Here is a 23536-nt window from a genome sequence, read left to right as displayed (position 1 = left end):
ACCTATGCAGGCGGCCCAGAGTGGGTGAGGCTGAGAGTGTGGGCAGCTGTCTACACACAGACTCACCATTCCTGTTCTGGCTTCCCCTCCTTCACCAACCCACATTCCAAAAGCCTCTCAATTAGTGTGGCTGCTGGTAGCTCAGTTCTGAAGAGCTGATGTAAAAGTAAAGAAATATTTTACTTTAAATAGCATTTTTTCTTAAATTCTAACACATTCTTTACTTAAAATGACAATAACTATTCTCCTGGCCTGCTTAAATATTAGTAGGCTAAGGAATTGCTCACATGGCCACATAGTTGATTGAACTGGGGCATTTAGTTCATGAAAATAGCTAGGCTGCAACTCCTTTTAGTTATTGCAGATGATTTAATGACCAGGTATCCATCAAAGGAATCTCTCAGCAATTAACTAGTGATTACAAACCCAAATAAAACTTTTCATGTCTATTTAGTTGAGCTACCTAGAAATGGCCTAAACATGGAAGATTCATTTTCTTCCAATCAATGTTCTTGCCCATAACTAAAAATAGAAAATGTCCTAAAATTTTTTGACATTCTTGATAAGTAAAAATGCTTATCACTACATTGACCTTCAACCGAAGGACAATGATCGTTGAAGCCCCAGACTGTGACTCTAAAGGGAAATAAAGTTTTCTACAGACTTCATACCTTTCTACCTATAAAAGATAGATAAGAACTAGGAAAAAGTTCATTTGTAACCTTTTTTTCAGATCCCACATATAAGCAATATCATATGATATTTGTACCTATTTACAAAACAGAAATAGAGTTACAATTTTCTACAGGTGTAGAAAATAAATTTATGGTTACCAGAGGGTAAAGGGGGAAGATAAATTGGAAGATTGGGATTGACGTATACACACTACTATATATAAAATAGATAATTAATAAGGACCTACTGTATAGCACAGGGAACTCTACTCAATACTCCATAATGGCCTATATGGGAAAAGAATCTAAAAAAGAGTGGATATATGTATATGTATAACAGATTCACTTTGCTGAACACCTGAAACTGACACCACATGGTAAATCAACTATACTCCAATAAAAAAACTTTTTTTTTAAAGAACTAGGAAAAAAAGAAAATGATGCTTCCTATGGTCCATATTACCTGATGATGAACAGGGATTTTATGAGTTGTATCATATCACATAACTCCAGGTTGCATCAAAGAAAGTTCTTTCTACACACCAAGTTGTGTGAGAGTGGGAGGAGCCAGATAGTATTGGGACATCCTGGATGTTGTTTCCATTCTACTCTATATTCTTTTGTTCCTGTCAACCAGGCTTGTTTAAGTTGCTTCAGAATTTGGAGAAGAAATTACAGCTGGAAAATATATGAAAGAGTTTTTAAACCTACAGATTCTTCTGACTTTAGAATCAGTTGTTATATTACCAAGAACAGATAAATGCAGATGTTGGACCATGTCAAAAATCTTGTCAAGAGAGTGGATTGTTTCACACAGAAACGAGATGTGTCTTCTGATTCTGATGGCACATTTGTTCCAGAGAAATGTGAATTCAGGACATATGCCAACGAAAGCTGTGGACCCAGAGGCATTCATGAATATTGTAAGTTGGGATTTTCCATATTTGGGGGGAAACAAAGTACCTTACATGTTATTGTTTGTCTCTGTGTATTATCTGCATTATATATTATATTTACATGTGGTGGTGATTTCTGCTAGTAGAGCATAGTTGTAAATTAACATATTGTACTGGAAAGAACACTAAGTTGGGTGTGGGTAAACATGGGTTCCTCTTCAACAATTTCAATAAACTTAGGCAAATGACTTAATCCCTTTGAGCTTCAAACACAGTTTAACTTTTTCTTGAATTCTTAGGTTCATTCCAGGAGCAGTTAAATCATTGCAGTATCTTGGGTCAAGCTCAGACCCATGATTATTTCCACACTGTCTGTGCTTTCTGTTCTTTTTCTACCTTTTCCAGTATTAGAAAGATGTTAGACCTCCTCTCATACTCTCAAGACAGCCACTTCTAGTAACACCCTGTGCCGCCCAATCTATTTAATCCTAGTTTGAGCTGGTAACTCTGTGGATTAGAAATAAAAGGACCCCTATGAATGCTAGACAGGTCCTCCTATGAGTAAACTTCATGAATGAAGTGAAATTTCTAGGTATCTCAGAGAATACTTTTTGGCTTACTTTCACATTCTTAGTTGAATTTTAACAATGTCCACCATATAGTAATACTTATCCCATAGCAGACATTGTGATGAAAGCTGTAGAGATACTGTTTGATTTTATCTCTTTTTTGTTTTTGATCATCTCAATAGGTCAGAAAAAGCTTTTGATTTTATCTTCACAGCCCTATGCCATAGATAGGGCCATCCTCATTTTTCCAGTCAAGGAACTGAGATTAAAGAGGTTAAACAACTCAAATCAGGCCACACCCCTGGTAGGTGGTAGAGCTAGAATTTAAATCCAGGCCTGCCAGAACACAAAGCTCATAATTGTGACAACTATGCAATAAACCCTCCCAGGGAAGGAGAGGCTACCTCCAGTTGAGTGAGGTGATTGTGTGTAATGTTCATGCTCCATACATTTATCATAGATTTAACATGCTTTTATACAGATTTAAGACCTTTTTTACAGAAACCTCCTTGAATGAATTCTAAAACTCTGACAAGCTATAGAAATATTCTGAATCTACATGAATGCCAAATATCAGGTTTCTTTTGACCATTCCAACTATTGACTGTCTTTTGATGGTTTGTCCAGATAGTTAGCAAATTGGTGTAGATCCTTAAGGGCCATCCTTCTGGCCCTGAGAAGCTCCCATACAAATTCCTCTAGGTCGTTAAGTGAAGGGGATCTCTTTAGTTGTAGGTAAAGCCAATCTCCCTGGGCCTCACCCACTGGGTGTGGCCAGCACCTACACACTGTTTGGGCTTCAGGAGCCCTAAGACTAAAATCCAGTGAATTGGACTCTGCTATTTAGCAGTCATGCATGGAGAGGCAAAGTAAGATAGAAAATTCTTGTAATCTCCCATATAAATTAAATGAAGTAGAATAAAAAGTGCTTCAGAGTCTGAATGGGTTTGACTCTGAGTACTAATTTATATGGATATAATTTATCCTGTATTTTGGTATACAACTGTCCTCATTCAGGTATTTTTCTAGCTAGTGTTAGTTGAGCACCTATGAGGCCCCGATACTGTGTTATGCACTGAGGTTACAGAGAGATCTAAGCGCCCTGACTTCATGGAGTTTACAATCCAGCAGAGAAGACAGACACTCAATTCCTAATCACTCAAAACTAATCACAAGAGAAGAGAAATCAAAGAAGAAAACATAAAATAGGGGGACTTAGGGAATTTAGGAAAGTTTTTCTGAAGAAAGGTTTCTTAACCTGAATTCTGAAAGATGAATACGAATTACTTGAAAGGGAGGACAGGGGTGATTTTTAATTATAGTAGTAGCTAATGCTCATTGAGTCCCTACTATGTGCCAGCCAATCTTGTTAGTCTCATATGTGCATTATCTTTTTACATTCTTTGCAATAATCCCAAGGAGTATAAACCACTGGTATACCTAATTTACAGACGAATAAACTGAGGAATAGGGGCAAGTTAACTAAATTTCCTAAGATCACACAGTTAGTTTATGCATTAGTGTGAGAGCCAGGATTTAAAAACTCAAACAGTGGGACCCCAGGGCCTTTCTCTTAACTATTATGCCCTTTTGTCTTATATACTACACTGGGCATTTAGCTTTCTCCTCTCTTGTTCCTTTAAAAGCAGCAGCTAAGGGCTTCCCTGGTGGTACAGTGGTTGAGAATCTGCCTGCCAATGCAGGGGACATGGGTTCGAGCCCTGGTCTGGGAAGATCCCACATGCCGCGGAGCAACTGGGCCCGTGAGCCACAATTACTGAGCCTGCGCGTCTGGAGCCTGTGCTCTGCAACAAGAGAGGCCACGACAGTGAGAGGCCTGCGCACCGCAATGAAGAGTGGCCCCCGCTCGCCACAACTAGAGAAAGCCCTCGCACAGAAACGAAGACCCAACACAGCCAAAAATAAAAATAATAAAATAAATAAATTTATAAAAAAAATAAATAAATAAAAGCAGCAGCTAAGAGAAATAATTCCCTCCTTCTCTAATTAACTACAGTAGGCAGAAACTGAGGATACTGAGGAGATTGCAGCAGCTTTATATTTTACAAAGAGTTTCTATATGTAACAACTGTATTGAGTAGGGGTCCTTAACCAGGAGTCCATATATAGGGAAGAGGAAATCTGAAACCCCTGAAAGTATATGATGTGTCCATGTGTATATCCATTTTTATATTTTCCTCAAATTCACTGAGGGATCCTTAACCTAAAAGTGTTAAGAACTACAGTCAGCCCTCCATATCCGTGAATGCGGAACTCGCCAATACGGAGGACTGACATACTACCCCATTTTATGTAAGGGACTTGACCATCCTCAGATATTGGTATCTATGGGGTGTCTTGGAACCAGTTCCTCGCAGATACTGAGGAACGACTGTACTGCTCTTGAGTCTGGTTTTAAAGCTGAAAAGAACTTTAGGGAATACATGGACCAGGGGTTCTCATAAGCTGTCCTGCCCCACTGGCTGCATTGGAATTCCCTGATCCCTAACCCAAAGTGGGCCCAGGAATATTTATGTTGAAGTGTCCCAGATGTTTCTGACACACACCCAGGTTTTGGAATCAGTGTTCTTTTCCAGTGGGTCTCAAATATTAGAGTGCATCAGAATTTTCTAAGGAACTTGTTAAGACACAAATTGCTGGGCCCCAGCCCCAGAGTTCCCAATTCAATAGGTTTGAGTGGAGACTGATCATTTGCTATTGCTACCAAGTGCCCAAGTGATGCTATGCTCTTGGTCTAGAGCCCACACTTTAAGAACTACCCTTCTAGTTCGATCTCCACATTAAAGATAAAGAAAATGAGCACTGGAGAGGGTTTGCTAATTTTTTTTACGATAACATAATTAGCTAGTGAAAAGCAAGGAATTTCTTGTCTATCTCTTCCAGCATCAAGGAATCTACTTTTTACCTTATAATCATTGAGAACATAACCATACAGAACTGAACTCAAAAAAAAATTGTGTTTTTTCCATAGAGTGAAATCATCCAACATAAAGGTTATCCCTGTGAGGAGTATGAAGTCCCAACAGAAGATGGGTATATTCTTTCTGTTAACAGGATTCCTCAGGGCCTAGTGCAACTTAAGAAGACAGGTATGGTTCACCCTATGTTACCCCAACATAGCAGTCCTTCCTACATTAAACACTTCCTTGTGATGTGAGTGTGTAGAGGGAGTCTGGGCTCTTGGTACAGACTGGACCCATTGTTCCAGCCAAAAGATGCCTTCAGCTACCTCACAATCCCCATCACCACTGCCCCATCCCCAATTATCTCAAATAAACATAGTGTTTGCTTTTCAAAAAACACCTTCAAGTAAAGTTCATTTCTTGATCCCTTCTAGTACTTAATTCATTCCCCAATCCCCTCCTATATAGATATTCTAGAATATCCACTGATGATCTCTTAAGCAGACGACGTCAACCTTTGCTCATGAAGAATGCAAACTCTGCCATGGCATCTGACCCCCACCCTAGCACACTCTATATTCCCCATCCAGACAGCCCTTTAAATATTTAAGACATTGCCCAGTTTTTCACTAAAGTCTTTTAAAAAATTGGGCACTATGTGTACATTTAAAATTTTTGGTATGTGTTTCCATATAATCCCTTTTTTTTCTGTATGGGATTTTTGGCTATTGTTGGCTTTTAAGAAATTCACCTTCATTACTATTAAAGTGTAATAGTACACTATTGCCCATCCTTCATCTCTGTTTGGCTCTATTCCTTTTAATACTCTAGCTCTATGTTTATAGCAGCAACTACATTATCTGTCATGCGTACAGATAATGTAATTCCTTATTGTGTTCTTTCTGTATGCCAGGTACAATGCTAAGTGCTTTATTTGTGTTAGTCTCATATAAGTTTCACAATAATCCTGAGAAAGTGCCACTCACAGAAGTTAAGTAACTTGCCCAGAGAGTCTTTGCTAGTCCTTGCTAGTATGCTGCAAAATCTGCACTCATATTAAGATTTGTCTGCCAGTGTAGCCCATGCTCTTATCTAGGACCAGAAATTGCTGGGGGAATGTTATTGGGCTTTGGTATAAAGAAGCTGCAGGGTTCTGTTTTATTCCAATTTATATTTGTGCAGCTTTTTGAAAACCAGCTTTTTTTACACCAGCTGAACAGCCGTGCCTTATATATGTCCAGCATGCCCTTATCTCAGTGCCTTTGAAGTTGCAGTTCTCCTTCTGGACCACTGTTTCATCAGATATCCATGCAGTTTGCCTTGGCCCCTCTTTCAGGCCTTCTCTTTCCCATTCTTCCTTCGACCACCCTATTCAAAATTGCAAGCCCTTGCCAGCTACTGAGATTTAGCCCCTAATCCTGCTTAATTTTCCTTATAGCACCACTGATATGATAGATATTTGCTTGTTTGTTTATTATCTGTCTCTCCCAACAAGAATGTAAACTCAGCAGGCACAGAAAATTTATCGATTTTGTTCAAGGCTATAAAAAGTACCTAAAAGAGTGCCAAGCACATGGCAGGTGCCAATAAGTATATGTGGAATGAATGAATGAATTTTATATAAATAAATGTATAGCCTGGAGACACAGAGAGAACTTTTTCACTAAGCTCCACAAATCGGGAGACTGTGGCAGTTCATAAGCTTAGGGGTCACCTGTAGCACCTATTCATGGATGGAGTTCTGTTTTCTCACGTCCTGTTTATTTAGACTGTTCACTCATTGCCCAGGCGATTGGAGTTCAAGGTATCAGCCTTTAAGGTCCAGTCGGTGCAGAATACTCCCCTCTAGTGTCTGATGTTGTTCTTGCAGCTCCCGTTGGCCTCTTTAAGGAAGAAATCTCCCAGCCATGAAGGAAAAAAAGATTTCTAACCATCTCTTCAAAAAGAGGGCCAATGTTTTCTTTTTTTGTGACATCTTCGTCTGGTTTTGGTATCAGGGTGATAGTGGCCTCGTAGAATGAGTGTGGGAGTGTTCCTCCCTCTGCTATATTTTGGAAGAGTTTGAGAAGGATGGGTGTTAGCTCTTCTCTAAATGTTTGATAGAAGTGGCCTGTGAAGCCATCTGGTCCTGGGCTTTTGTTTGTTGGAAGATTTTTAATCACAATTTCAATTTCAGTGCTTGTGATTGTTCTGTTCATATTTTCTATTTCTTCCTGGTTCAGTCTTGGAAGGTTGTTCTTTTCTAAGAATTTGTCCATTTCTTCCAGGTTGTCAATTTTAGTGGCATATAGTTGCTTGTAGTAATCTCTCATGATCCTTTGTATTTCTGCAGTGTCGGTTGTTACTTCTCCTTTTTCATTTCTAATTCTGTTGATTTGAGTCTTCTCCCTTTTTTTCATGATGAGTCTGGCTAATGGTTTATCAATTTTGTTTATCTTCTCAAAGAACCAGCTTTTAGTTTTATTGATCTTTGCTATCATTTCCTTCATTTCTTTTTCATTTCTTTCTGATCTGATCTTTATGATTTCTTTTCTTCTGCTAACTTGGTTTTTTTTTTTTTTTTTTTTTTTGCTCTTCTTTCTCTAATTGCTTTAGGTATAAGGTTAGGTTGTTTATTTGAGATTTTTCTTGTTTCTTGAGGTAGGATTGTATTGCTATAAACTTCCCTCTTAGAACTGCTTTTGCTACATTCCATAGGTTTTGGGTCCTTGTGTTTCCATTGTCATCTGTTTCTAGGTATTTTTTGATTTCCTCTTTGATTTCTTCAGTGATCTCTTGGTTATTTAGTAGCATATTTTTTAGCCTCCATGTGTTTGCATTTTTACAGTTTTTTTCCTGTAATTGATATCTACTCTCATAGCATTGTGGTTGGAAAAGATGCTTGATACGATTTCAATTTTCTTAAATTTACCAAGGCTTGATTTGTGACCCAAGATATGATCTATCCTGGAGAATGTTCCATGAGCACTTAAGAAGAAAGTGTATTCTGTCATTTTGGGATGGAATGTACTATAAATATCAATTAAGTCCATCTTGTTTAATCTGTCATTTAAAGCTTGTGTTTCCTTATTTATTTTCATTTTGGATGATCTGTCCATTGGTGAAAGTGAGGTGTTAAAGTCTCTTACTATGATTGTTTTACTGTAGATTCCCCTTTTATGGCTGTTAGCATTTGCCTTATGTATTGAGGTGCTCCTATGTTGGGTGCATAAATATTTACAATTGCTATATCTTCTTCTTGGATTCATCCCTTGATCATTAGGTAGTGTCCTTCTTTGTCTCTTGTAATAGTCTTTATTTTAAAGTCTATTTCATCTGATATGGGAGTTGCTACTCCAGCTTTCTACATGCCAATATCACTGACGAACATAGATGCAAAAATCCTCAGCAAAATACTAGCAAACAGAATCCAACAGCACATTAAAAGGATCATACATCATGATCAAGTGGGGTTTATCCCAGGAATGCAAGGATTCTTCAATATATGCAAATCAATCAATGTGACACACCATATTAACAAAATGAAGGATAAAAACCATATGATCATCTCAATAAATGCAGAAAAAGCTTTTGACAAAATTCAATACCCATTTATGATAAAAACTCTCCAGAAAGTAGGCATAGAGGGAGCTTACCTCAACATAATAAAGGCCATATCTGACAAACCCACAGCCAACATCATTCTCAGTGGTGAAAAACTGAAACCCTTTCCACTAAGATCAGGAACAAGACATGGCTGCCCACTCTCACCGCTATTATTCAACATAGTTTTGGAAGTTTTAGCCACAGCAATCAGAGAATAAAAAGAAATAAAGGGAATCCAAACCGGAAAAGAAGAAGTAAAGCTGTCACTGTTTGCAGATGACATGATACTATACATAGAGAATCCTAAAGACTCTACCAGAAAACTCCTAGACCTAATCAATGAATTTGGTAAAGTAGCAGGATACAAAATTAATGCAGAGAAATCTCTTGCATTCCTATACACTAATGATGAAAAATCTGAAAGTGAAATTAAGAAAACACTCCCGTTTACCATTGCAACAAAAAGAATAAAATATCTAGGAATAAACCTACCTAAGGAGACAAAAGACCTGTATGCAGAAAATTATAGGACACTGATGAAAGAAATTAAAGATGATACAAATAGATGGAGAGATATACCATGTTCTTGGATTGGAAGAATCAACATTGTGAAAATGACTCTACTACCCAAAGCAATCTACAGATTCAATGCAATCCCTATCAAACTACCACTGGCATTTTTCACAGAACTAGAACAAAAAATTTCACAATTTGTATGGAAACACAAAAGACCCCGAATAGCCAAAGCAATCGAGAAAGAAAAACAGAGGTGGAGGAATCAGGCTCCCTGACTTCAGACCATACTGCGAAGCTACAGTAATCAAGACAGTATGGTACTGGTACAAAAACAGAAATACAGATCAGTGGAACAGGATAGAAAGCCCAGAGAAAAACCCACGTACATATGGTCACCTTATCTTTGATAAAGGGGGCAAGAATATACAATGGAGAAAAGTCAGCCACTTCAGTAAGTGGTGCTGGAAAAACTGGAGAGCTACATGTAAAAGAATGAAATTAGAACACTCCTTAACACCATACACAAAAATAAACTCAAAATGGATTGAAGACCTAAATGTAAGGCCAGACACTATCAAACTCTTAGAGGAAAACATAGGCAGAACACTCTATGACATAAATCACAGCAAGATCTTTTTTGACCCAGCTCCTAGAGAAATGGAAATAAAAACAAAAATAAACAAATGGGACCTAATGAAACTTAAAAGCTTTTGCACAGCAAAGGAAACCATAAAGAAGACGAAAAGACAACCCTCAGAATGGGAGAAAATATTTGCAAATGAAGCAACTGACAAAGGATTAATCTCCAAAATATACAAGCAGCTCATGCAGCTCCATACCAAAAAACAAACAACCCAACCCAAAAATGGGCAGAAGACCTAAATAGACATTTCTCCAAAGAAGACATACGGATGGCCAACAAATACATGAAAAGATGCTCAACATCACTAATCATTAGAGAAATGCAAATCAAAACTACAATGAGGTATCACCTCACACAGGTCAGAATGGCCATCATCAAAAAATCTACAAACAATAAATGATGGAGAGGGTGTAGAGAAAAGGGAACCCTCTTGCACTGTTGGTGGGAATGTAAATTGATACAGCCACTATGGAGAACCATATGGAGGTTCCTTAAAAAGCTAAAAATAGAACTACCATACGACCCAGCAATCCCACTACTGGACATATACCCTGAGGAAACCATAATTCAAAAAGAGTCATGTACCACAGTGTTCATTGCAGCACTATTTACAATAGCCAAGACATGGAAGCAACCTAAGTGTCCATCAACAGATGAATGGATAAAGAAGATGCGGCACGTACATACAATGGAATATTACTCAGCTGTAAAAAGAAATGAACTTGAGTTATATGTAGTGAGGTGGATGGACCTAGAGACTGTCATACAGAGTGAAGTAAGTCAGAAAGAGAAAAACAAATACCGTATGCTAACACATATATATGGAATGAAAAAAAAATGGTTCTGAAGAACCTAGGTGCAGGACAGGAACAAAGACACAGATGTAGAGAATGGACTTGAGGACACGGGGAGGGGCCAGGGTAAGCTGGGATGAAGTGAGAGAGTGGCATTGACATATATACACTACCAAATGTAAAACGGATAGCTAGTGGGAAGCAGCCACATAGCACAGGGAGATCAGCTTGGTGCTTTGTGACCACCTAGAAGGGTGGGATAGGGAGGGTGAGAGGGAGATGCAAGAGGGAGGGGATATGGGGATATATGTATACGTATAGCTGATTCACTCTGTTATACAACAGGAACTAACACAACATTGTAAAGCAATTTTACTCCAGTAAAGATGTTAAAAAAAAAAAGAGGGCCAGTGAAATTCATCCTGAAAACAACTGAAAGATGTCTATAAGCTTGTGACAAAAGACTTTTTAGGTACTTGCCTGGTGGCGCAGTGGTTAAGAATCCGCCTGCCAATGCAGGGGACATGGGTTTGAGCCCTGGTCCTGGAAGATCCCACATGCGGCGGAGCAACTAAGCCCATGCGCCACAACTACTGAAGCCCTCGCGCCTAGAGCCCATGCTCTGCAACAAGAGAAGCCACCACAGTTTGAAGCCTGCGCACCGCAACGAAGAGTAGGCCCCACTCGCTGCAACTAGAGAAAGCCCGCCTGCGGCAACGAAAACTCAACACAGCCAAAAACAAAATAAATAAAATAAATAATTTTTTTTTAAAAAAAGACTTTTTAAACTTTTATTTTGTCAGGTTGGCTTGTGGGTCCTTTTCACATGAGGGCCCATAATCATCAAACCATTACATACATACATATATATATATATATATATATATACACACACATACATATATATATGTATACACACACACATATATATGTATATATGGTAATATTAATATATATACACATATATGTATATATGTGGTAATATATATACACACATATATACACATATACGTGTATATATGGCAATATTAATAATTATATATAATATATGTTTATTTATTATTAATATAGCAAATATATAATATATTAAATATATTTGTGTATATATGTATTTTTATAAGTATGTATATATGTGTGTATATTAACAGTATGTCAATAATTATATATACTCTATAATACTATATATTATATATTAATTTTATATTGTATATTAATTTTATGTTAATAGAAATGTTATATAGTATACATTATTTATAGTATAACATTAATATATACACATATATTCATGTATAATTCTATAATATATAAATAATATATTAATATATAATAACAATTTCTTTTTATTAATATATAGTAGCTATGATTATTATATATAATTATCTTAATCATTATACTATACTACCTCCTGGGGCACGTCCAATTTTCTCTGATCCCAGACAAGTCTAGTAATAATAATAACTACACAAAAGCAACAACAGAGGCCAAACTTTATTGATTCTTTCTCTGTGCCAGGCATTGTGCCATCTGCTTCTTTTTTTTTTGAATTTTATTATTCTTTATACAGCAGGTTCTTATTACTTATCTATCTTACACATGTTAGTGTATATACGTCAATCCTAATCTCCCAATTCATCCCACCACGACCACCACCACCACTCCCACCCCCGCTTTCCCCCTTGGTGTCCATACGTTGTGCCATCTGCTTCTTGTGTACTATTTTATTTAATCATAACAAAAATACTATTTTTTTCACGAGGCGATCAAGGCACAGAAAGGTTAAGTAACTGGCCAAGATAATCAAGCTAGCAAGCAGCTGAATCAAGATTTGAACACAGGTTTGTCTAACTTGAAATCTTTTGCACATTAAGGGATAACGAGAAAGGTGCAGAATATTTCACGCTGATGAAGTTCACTTCTTTGTAGGTCCCAGGCCTGTGGTGTTACTGCAGCATGGCCTGCTTGGAGATGCTAGCAACTGGATTTCCAACCTGCCCAACAACAGCCTGGGCTTCATTCTGGCAGATGCGGGTTTTGATGTGTGGCTGGGGAACAGCAGGGGAAACACCTGGTCTCAGAAACACAAGACCCTCTCCATAGACCAAGATGAGTTCTGGGCTTTCAGGTATATGAAAATCTTGAGAGTGGAGGTGGACACGGATGGCTTTGGGAGAACTGGGTAAAGCATTATGGCTTCTGGTATGTAGATAATTTACTTTGGTTGGCTCATCAATATCTCAACATAATATCTCCCAATTGGCTTAACTGACTAGTGATTCTTTGGATTATGTAAATTGGGTTCCCCAAGTAGAAGGTTAGTCTGGTGAATGGGATGAGAATGGTGGTTGGTGTTAGGTGATTGAGACCGGAATGGGAGAAGTGTAGGTTCCTCTCCTTTCAGATGAATATCCTGGGACTAACTCTTCCCTGAGTGATGACAAGGACTAGTACCCCCAGAAGGAGATGAGGCCAGGCAGTATTAAAAATATACGGGGAACTAATAAGCCTTAGGGACCATCAATTTGATTAACGCATCTCTCACACTCTTACAAAAGTTTTTTAGTGTTTTTATTTAAATTACCTACTGATATTCAACTTTCTCTTTATCCATTTCACCAGCGAAAGGCCCCTGCAGCAACTTTAATACTTTTCATATAAAGAATCTGAATGGCCCTGTGCTGTTCTGCTAATAGGATAAGAGGACACCTCCACCAGCAGGTGGAACTTGTGCTCACTAAATGTTCATTAAGCTGGTTATTTCTCTATGATAATATCGAGAGAAAACAGCAGTTTGCTAACAGCCTGTGACCCCAGAGGCACCCATGCATCACAGGTTTGAAGCAAGTCCATTCTGAGTGTTGTAAGGGGCACAGTAATAAGCTGATGGGGTCAACAATTCAAGGCGTTATTTGTAAACCATGGGGGCTGCTTTTGTTTGTTCTGATTATAATTTTTCATATAACTTTGTCTTTTCCCCTTGTAGTTACGATGAGATGGCTAGGTTTGACCTTCCGGCAGTCATAAACTTTATTTTGCAGAAAACGGGCCAGGAAAAGATCTATTATATCGGCTATTCACAGGGTACCACCATGGGTAGGTTCCAAAAAAATCGGGTTTGTATACTCAGAAGAAATGTGAGCAAATGACGCACAGCCAGGCCTGGGATCAGGCATCGCACACTTCTCTCTGATCTGGCCTTATCTGCTTCAGGGCCACGGAATTCTAGTTTCTCTCTGCCCACCCTTCTCCTCCACAACCTGCAAATATCAGCTTAAACAGAGAGTATACAGGCTCTTTTGAAATAGACCCATAGTATTTCAAATATAGTGACCATGCCCTGGCTGTATATGATAGTCTTTTCCTCCCAAAGGCTCCAAAGAGATTGTCCCTTTGTGATTGGGAGAATTAGTCTCTACTTTACAGGTATAGAAACCTACACCTAGACTTAACCGGTGTCCCGTACCTGGTCTATGGCAGAAATAAGAGTTGGACTCCAGTTCACTAGACAACTTGTCTACTAGATTATGTTCCAATTTGGGTTCCAGAAAAGTTAGAGATCCAGGAGAACAAGCAAAACTCTGCTATCTCAACACCCATTATGTTACAGAACATGCTTCTTATCAATAAACAAGACAATTTCCTTAACTCTCGCTTTCTCTCACTGTAAAGATTTATTAAAAATACCCCCAAGAATCTGAGAATTAAACAAGAACCATGAAAGTCTCCTGCAAAGTGTCTAACATATAGTTACCTCTCAAAGTCCATGTTACTGGACTCAATAATTTAATTTAATAATTCACTGAGAACCTAGTACTGGGCAACAAGTATCTAAATGTCAGAGGGAACACAGAGCAGTTGTCGCTGCTGTTGTTTTTCCCTGTCAAGGAGCTTATAATTTCACAAGAGAGTTAAAACACAGTCACGTGTAATTGCTGAAATATCTTGATAAAAGTAAAATAAGCACTTTATTAGTTCTAGGATATTCAATATCCATGCTGACATATTTCTCTATTGCAGGCTTTATTGCATTTTCCACCATGCCAGAGCTGGCTCAGAAAATAAGAATGTATTTTGCTTTAGCACCCATAGCTACTGTTAAACATGCAAAAAGCCCTGGGACCAAATTTTTGTTGCTGCCAGATGTGATGATCAAGGTGTGTGACTCCTCAGAAAATTCCTTGTCTAGGCACAAGAGTTTTCCAGCCCATTTGCTAAGACATACACTTTTACGTTAGAGACACTTCTTTTGACTGTAATGTAATGACTATTCCATTTCATATTTTTACAGGGATTGTTTGGTAAAAAAGAATTTCTCTACCAGACCAGATTTCTCAGACAGTTTGTTATTTACCTTTGCGGCCAGGTGATTATTGATCAGATTTGTAGCAACGTCATGTTACTCCTGGGAGGATTTAACACGAACAACATGAACATGGTAAGTGGGAGTCTAGTAAATTCTCAGTGTCCCAAAGCAAAGTGAAGAGTTATTAGTCTCACTCCTTGAGGGTGAGCTAATGCCAGGGAAGACTTAGAGAAACTATACTCCAAGAAACTCCGTTTTCTTCAAATCATAATAATATGCAGAAAACGCTTCAACATGGTCTGAGTCAAGGTTAACACAAGGGCGTGACTACACATTAACTTCATAGATTAAAGATCGAAAAGGTCTGAAAGCAGCTTTACTACAGTGAATCAACAGACGCAAAAAAAATATGATTAGAACCCAGAAGTCAAAAGAGAAAACTGCCATGTGCCACCCACTTCTTCTTTCTACTAGGGTGCTTCCGGTTTGTAGCTTAAGTCCTGTGATAGGCTGTCTGGGAGTTTCGGTTTGGCTAAGGCATAGCTACGACTTGGTAAGTGTGACAGTGGGTTCCCCAGGAAGCATACTGTGAGATGGAGATTTGTGTGCAGAATGATTTGGGGTTAGGCCCTTGGGATAACATCTAGAGAAGGGAAGGAAACAGGATTTGGTGGATAAAAAAAAAGTCCAGCTGTGATGCAGTCCCAGTGGGAAACTCAGTTGATCCTCTAGGGATCTGTGAAAATGGGATGACCCTTCAGAATTGTCCCAAGTTAGCATCAGAGGGCTGGGTCTTTATACCCCCATATCAACTAGTCATTTAATGCAGACGACACCAGTAATCAGGAGACATTGGACAGGGCAGCTCTCTGCAGATGGAAGAATACCCCAAGGACACCAGACAGCGAACGGGCTATCTGCCAACAGCTGGAAGAGCATGTTTGTAATTCCTGAGGATTGTTTTCCTTTTTTAATTAATGATACGATTAATAGCTACCTTTTGGTAAGCATTTTATTATATGCCAAGTTGTTAGTCCCTGTAACAACCCTATGACACAGGTATTATCAATATTCCCACTTTATAGATTAGATTTAGTGGATTAAGTAATGCTCCCAATTTCACCTAAAAATTATATAGCAGAGGTGAGATTTGAATACAGGCCCAGTTCCTGAGCCTTCATCTTTAATTACCCTAGGAAAGTTTTTCAAAAGATGAAGTCAAGATGTCTAATGAGAAGCTTTTCTCTGATGAAGAATATAGGATACGTTCAGTGGCATTTTTTTACTTATGTGCATGTGTATATTCCTGTTTCATAGATAACTGCTGATACTTTAACGATGTTCCCATTTCTTAGTCTGATAGCCTGGAGATGTGGTCTTGACAAGGTGCACATCTTGTGAGTTTTTCCACGTCCCACTAACTACTCATGCTTTATTACAGAGCCGAGCAAATGTGTATGTCGCTCACACGCTTGCTGGAACATCTGTGCAAAACATCCTGCACTGGAGCCAGGTAAGGATGCTGAATTTGTAGTCTTTGTTAAGGGTCTTTGTGCAGTTTGTCTGGAATAGTTAAAGGATGCCCTTTGGACAGCCCAGGGGTTATTTCACATTTATTCCAAGATGACTCGTGATTCCGTCAACGCTTTTTCAACTGTGAGCTTGATCTAGAACACTGAAACTTTTCAGGATATGGGAGGAAAGGATTGGCCCTAGGACATCTTTAGTGGACCTTAGAAGTGTGAATTCAGATGGTTCAAGTGAGACCTTTCTCAGTCTCTAGCCATCTCAATGATGAGGCTGGAGATCACGTTTCCACATTCTCCTTTCGGCTCTTCCAGCAAGACAGTGTGGTCACGTAGTCATAAAAATGCAGATGTGGACCTAATTACCCAAGGAGATTTTCACAGGAGTCCTTTGTGCTGCAGACTTCACCTGAGGTCACAGGAGGGAATGTCCTGATTACCAGTCACAGGAACTGTCTCTAGGCGCTGTGTGGTGGGTTCCTTCAGAATTAGTTCAAAGACAATGTGACTGCTAATTATTCTTTCACATGTGATGAAACACTGAACCTAATATTGCTTATTATAGATGACACTATAGAGTGACCCCGATTGGTTGTGGAAAGAAGAATGTACATAGGACAGAGAGCTAAGCATCACTAACCTTAGATTCTTACCTACTAAAAATACAACTTTGTTAAAAAAAAGTGGGAGACTTTTAACTCGAGCAAAAAGTTTTAATAGTGATGATGACACCTATGAATCCTAAATATTGGTCCTATCTGTTTTTCTAACAACTTAGAACCTAGTCAAATTTTTCTTCAAATGTCATTGTTATGTTTTAGTATGTGTGTGAGAGAGAGAGAGATTTTATAATCAAAACCAAAGAAGAATTCTACACTGGATTAAATGTTGGTCAACTTCTCCCAGAATCACCACGTTGCACAACTCTAGGGGTTGCTCTCCCATTGTAGCCTACAGAGTTGTGCAGCATATCCCCCTACGTAGACTACAATGGGGAAGCACTTTTTAGAGTTGTATAATATGGTGGTCAAGTATTTCTATAGCACATTTTTCTCCCTGAAAGAACCTTATTCTTGCCTTTACACTCTCCCGAAGATTATCCTAAAGTTGAACCGTAGAGCAGCCTCAGCCTTTGTTCTCTGCTTCCCTCACAATTGCAGACTTGGTAGCACATTTTCACCCCTCCTCCCACCGTTATCCCATGACACATTTGAATGCCATGTAAATTTTTATTTCCTTTTAGGCAGTGAATTCTGGGGAACTTCGGGCATTTGACTGGGGCAGTGAGACCCAGAATCTGGAAAAAGGAAATCAGGTAACAAAAGCAAATACCATCTGCTGAAAATATACCCTTTTGAAATGTGTGAGAGGGAAGTTATACTGGCAGTTTATTCTAGAAATGGGAGTAAAATACAAGAATTCAAGTAGAATGGAATACTACTCAGGCATAAAAAATAATGAAATAATGCCATTTGCAGCATCATGGATGGACACAGAGATTATTATACTAAGTGAAGTACATCAGAAAGAGAAAGGCAAACACCATATGATGTCACTTATATGTGGACTCTAAAATATGACACAGATGGACTTATCTATGAAACAGACTCACAGACATAGAGAACAGACTTGTGGTTGCCAAGGTGGGAAGGGGATGGGGGGAGGGATAGACTGGGAGTTTGAGATTAGCAGATACAAACTATTATATATAGCATGGATAAACAACAATGTGTCCTACTATACAGCACAGGGAATACAATGGAAAAGAATATGAAAAAGAAAGAATTCAAGTAAAAATAATTAGTTCTGGTTCAACTCCATTTGAAAATGGAAAAGTTCAAAGCTTAGCCAAGAGACTTTTTTTTTTTTTTTTTTTGGCTGTGTTGGGTCTTCGTTGCTCCTCGAGGGCTTTCTCTAATTGAGATGAGCAGGGGCTACTCTTTGTTATGGTGCGTGGGCTTCTCACTGCGGTGGCTTCTCTTGTTGCAGAGCACGGGCTCTAGGTGAGCAGGCTCAGTAGTTGTGGTGCACGGGCTCAGTAGTTGTGGCACGTGGGCTCAGTAGTTGTGGCTCGCAGGCTCTAGAGCACAGGCTCAGTAGTTGTGGTGCACGGGCTTAGTTGCTCCGCGGCATGTGGGATCTTCCCAGACCGGGGCTTGAACCTGTGTCCCCTGCATTAGCAGGCGGATTCCCTGCTAATGAGATGCCAGGGAAGCCCAGCCAAGAGACTTTCAAGGGTTAAAGAGAACCACTTTTATAATGCAGTAGGAGAACTTTTTTGATGAGGCTGCCTCCATAAACAAGGCACGGGGCTTCTTAGGAGCAAGATGGGTAGACTTAGTGAAGGGAAGGGTGTAGTCCGTGGTGGCTGCTAGAGGATCTTTCAAGATTAAAAACAACAACAACAACAGAAGAAAACCACAAATGAGGATGGCAGGGGTGAGGTTGGTTCATGGTACAGTAAAAAGAGTATTAATGACAAGTGAGAATTACTGTATTAGCTTTGCCTCTGCACTACAGATTTGTGTGATCATGGCTAGGCTGCTTTGATTCTTCAGGCCTCAATTTCTTTCTCTTTAAAATAAAAATTATTGGACTAGATAACATGTAAGAGTTCTCCCTGGTCACACTTTTAATGAATCTGTAATTTGCAAGTGAAAAATATAAAAAAATATTACCCAAGAAAATCTGTGTGTGTAATCAATGTTATGGAATAAAATTTAAAATAAGTTATGGAGAATTAGAAATGAGTATTAAACTTTTCTAAGCATAAAAACTTCACTGAAGATTATTAGTTAGCTTGTGTGAGAATGTAAGCAAATATTGACCACACACATAAAGCTGGAGGGAGCAGAATACACACGCAGGCTAATCTTTGAGAGTCTCATATCACACTTAACATCCACTTCTGTAGATATACTTCTGTATATCTAGATATAAAAGTCTCGGAAATTGGACAGACCACTGTCGTGCCTCTGAATAGCAAACTCTCAATCACAGGTACCAGCTACATTTTTAAGATCCTTCTTCATTGTTTCCTAAAATATATCTTTAGAGAAAGCATCCCAGTTCCAAGATAAGATTTAATTTATCAACATTTAAGGTCATGAGTTAGAGAGAATGTGACTTGTGCAGAGCAGGTGCCAGAAAATGGTCATGGAAAGAAAGAGAAAACACACATGCAAAAAGGTGTCATAGACTCACAGAGCCTTAGAGCCAGACCTGACTTTCAGTTCAGTCTTTTCACCTGTTAGATGAGAAAAACATATTACAGGCTCCATAGAATATTCCAACCTTTCATATCTAAGTGACTCTATAAAAGAAAGGTCTGACCACCAAATTCCAGTATACGTGTGTGGAGGGGAGTTTCTCCACATGAACAAACAATGCTCCAACACCAGGTGGGTGACAGAGTTTAACTCAATTCTGACACTGTCTACCCAGCGATAACATCAGATTCCACAGGTTGAGGGCTCAGTCCCACAAGACTATCCTCCAGTTCGGATGCCAGTTGCAAGCCCAGGTTGTCACCTGTGTGTCTGACCTGCTGGCTATAATTCAGAGGTTCCCATGACCCCCTTCTCAGGCTGAGGTTTGATTAATTTGCTAGATTGGCTCATAGAACTCAGAGAAACACTTTACTTACTAGATTATTGGTTTATTATAAAAGGATATAACTCAGGAACAGCCAGATAGAAGAGATGCACTGAGCAAGGGAAGGGGAGCAGAGCTTCCATGTCTTCTCCATGGGGCCACTCTCCCCACATTTTCACATGTTCTCCAACCTGGAGGCTCTGAACCCTCTCCTTTTGGGGTTTTGTGGAGGCTTCCTTACAGAGGTCCAATTGATTAAATCACTGGCCACTGGCGATTGAACTCAATCTCCAGCCCATCTCCCCTCTCCAGAGGTCATGAATGGGACTGAAATTTCCAACTCTCTAATCATTTGCTTGGCTCCACTTCTGGAGCTCAGCCCCCATCCTGTTCAAAAAATCACCTCATTAACGTCACAAAACACACCTTTATGGCTCCTGTCACTTAGGAAACTCCAAGGGTTATTAGGAGCTCTGTACCACAAATGTGGATGAAGACCACATACATATGTCTTATTATAACTCACAGTATCAGATGCTATAACTTCAAATTCTTAAAAGCCACAAAGAGAAACAAGGACTGCCGGGATTGGAACCCCGGCTCCTGGGTGGATTTTCTGAGTGAGAAGCGGACCTTGACATGTCTGTTGAAAGTTCTGAGTGTTGGTTAACCTCAAGGGCTCTCAGTCAGCCAGCTTGATCTAGCAGATCTGTTTGAATAGGGAAGTTCTCAAGAATTAGGAATCCTAGATAACCTTCCGGGACTGGACCCGGAATCTAATTTTTATCTCCTCTTGGTCCAACTCCCTGAGTTCCAGTGCCATTGACTTCCCCATGTTTCTGGAGACACAGTCAAGCTGGGCGTGCCCCAAGGGCTTTCTGTTAGGACAGAAAACTCCTGTGAACACCCAAGTCCTTTTCAGTAGGTTCCATCCTCTTGTCTTTCTCTGTAGAGTATCTTCAAATCTGGCCTCATGAAACTTTGTGAAATTATCTTTGAAAAAGATAAGAGTGTTAACTTTTAAAAGGCACTTTATGTGTTAAATATTTATTAATAGGAAGGAAAAGAATTGAACATGTAATGCCTAAAGTGCTAGGCAGTTGAGATGTTTTCTCATTTAATCTAGTAAATTATTTCAGATATCCCCATTTCGCAGATGAAGAAACTGAGGTTCAGTGAGGCTAAGTCATTTTTTTACCTTCAAGTAGGGGCTGGAGCAGAAACTCTTAATGCAGTTCTATATGGCTTTAGTGCCCATGCACCTTTCATTACAACACAAGGCATATTTACTGTGTTTATTAGAAAAGTAAATTATGAGTCTGGAAGTCCAAATGTTACCTACAGTTAAAAACTATTCCTTTTCTCTAGCCAGCTCCTGTAAGGTACAAAGTTAGAGACATGACAGTCCCTACAGCAATGTGGACTGGGGGTCAGGACTGGCTTTCAAATCCAGAAGACGTGAGAATACTGCTCTCCGAGGTGACCAACATCATCTATCATAAGAACATTCCTGAATGGGCTCACGTGGATTTCATCTGGGGTCTGGATGCTCCTCACCGTATGTACAATGAAATAATACATCTGATGAAGCAGGAAGAGACCAGCATTTCCTAGGGAACTGTCAGTATCAGATTGTGAAGCATCTGATAATGACAAGTCTTAGGAAAAATCTCATGAAAGATGGGGCCGGGGTACATGAATGGAGGACTTCAAAGATTTCCAGCACTGGAAACCTACCATATTAGTAGAAGGGAAGTGGAGAAGGGAAGGCAGAAATACAGTATACATTCCTTCAGATTTTCTGCATTTGGCACTAAAACTGGCATTTAATTTTTTCAATTAATTAAATTACTCATTGGGTGAACATACTTTTCATGTGCTATTATGTGCTCTGCCATCTTGAAGGGTAGGTTTTACCTGACAGCTAGAAATTATCTAGACATTCTTTATGTCATTCAGGTACATTTCCTTAAAACATTTATTTTTTTGTCTACGAGCCATATTTTTGGAACAATAAAGTAAAAAGACAAATTGGGGTCAGAGGTCTTAAATCTCTGGATTGTTGTTGAATTTGACAAAATAAGCTAGACGTTTTCACCTTATTGCTACAGAGACGTAACGCTACCTCAGGAAGCCAAGCTGCTTTAACCAAAAAACAAAAAGAAGGGACTTCCCTGGCAGTCCAGTGGTTAAGACTTTGCCTTCCAATGCCGCGGGTGCGGGTTCACTCCCTGGCCGGGGAGCTAAGATCCCACATGCCTTGCGGCCAAGAAACCGAAACATAAATCAGAAGCATATTGTAACAAATTCAATAAAGACTTTAAAAAAAAATTTTTTTTTTTAAAAGAAAAAGAAAAATCAATGTACAAGTAGAGATGAAAAGGCCAAGTTTTGTAGTTGAGTGTCAGAGAAGATAATTTTGTAGGGTATTCTGAGTTTTCTAATAAATGCATTATGCATTGCGTAAAGCATGCACGTGTATTTCAGTACCTAAGTTCTAGTCCAAGCTTGTTTGAGAGTTTACAGCTTGCGGCTAGGAGACCTTCTGGTTTCCAATGTCTGGCCCAGGTTTCTGCCTTCAAAAATTAAACGCTGGGGGCTTCCCTGGTGGTGCAGTGGTTGAGAATCCGCCTGTCAATGCAGGGGACACGGGTTCGAGCCCTGGTCTGGGAAGATCCCACATGCCGTGGAGCAATTAGGCCCGTGAGCCACAACTACTGAGCCTGCGCCTCTGGAGGCTGTGCTCCGCAACAAGAGAGGCCGCAATAGTGAGAGGCCTGCGCACCGCGATGAAGAGTGGCCCCCGCTCGCCACAACTAGAGAAAGCCCTTGCACACAAACGAAGACCCAACACAGCCAAAAATAAATAAATAAATTAAAAAAAAAATTAAACGCTGGGAAGAAAGTTTTAAAATGTCATGAGCATAATAAAACATTATGCTTTGATCTTGACAAAGGTACTATTAGACAATCATCCCAACTCATTTATAAATCTGGATTTATTTCTTTAGAAAAGTGTCCAATTTTCACACTGTTTCAAAGACAACAGTTATAAATTACATGGCATGGTAATTTTGTGAAACTCTGGCACCAAATTGAAGGTATACTGGCAATGTGTTGAAGGTATACTGATTTGTGAAGTTTCACTTGCTTTTTTTTTCAATCCTCAAGGTCACCTGATAACTCAGTTCAATGTGAATGGATCTTAAATAATCTAGAAAGAGATGTTTAAGGGCTTCAGAATCTATATCTATGTACAACTACTTCCCTCACAAAATATGTGCCTTAAGGCACTGTGCATAGTTCAATAAATATTCCTGGATTTGAATTTTATTAGACCTTTGTGCTGTTCAAGGACGGTAAATCTTTCATTCTTAGACTATATTTGTTACCACACGGTGTGGCTTAGTCCATGTCTAAAAGTATTCATGATTCAGTCTTGCTTTGCAAAATTCAGTCATTTTTATTTTTTTAATAAATTTATTTATTTTTCGCTGCATTGGGTCTTTGTTGCT

The 23536-nt window shown here is 39.1% G+C and overlaps 1 protein-coding gene across 1 annotated transcript; it reads left to right on the top strand.

Annotated features, from left to right (window-relative positions):
* The first annotated feature begins 1450 nt into the window (after positions 1-1450).
* LIPM (lipase family member M) lies at positions 1451-21635 on the top strand. Its single transcript, XM_059900874.1, has 9 exons — positions 1451-1597; positions 5132-5249; positions 12525-12723; positions 13582-13691; positions 14616-14752; positions 14887-15033; positions 16343-16414; positions 17671-17742; positions 21390-21635. The coding sequence occupies exons 1-9, from the start codon at positions 1451-1453 to the stop codon at positions 21633-21635; spliced, it is 1248 nt and encodes a 415-aa protein (XP_059756857.1).
* Positions 21636-23536: the final 1901 nt, after the last annotated feature.

Source organism: Balaenoptera ricei, chromosome 16 (genome assembly GCF_028023285.1).
Source record: "Balaenoptera ricei isolate mBalRic1 chromosome 16, mBalRic1.hap2, whole genome shotgun sequence".
Taxonomy (NCBI): Eukaryota; Metazoa; Chordata; class Mammalia; order Artiodactyla; family Balaenopteridae; genus Balaenoptera; species Balaenoptera ricei.
This window is presented reverse-complemented; position numbering and strand designations above follow the sequence as displayed.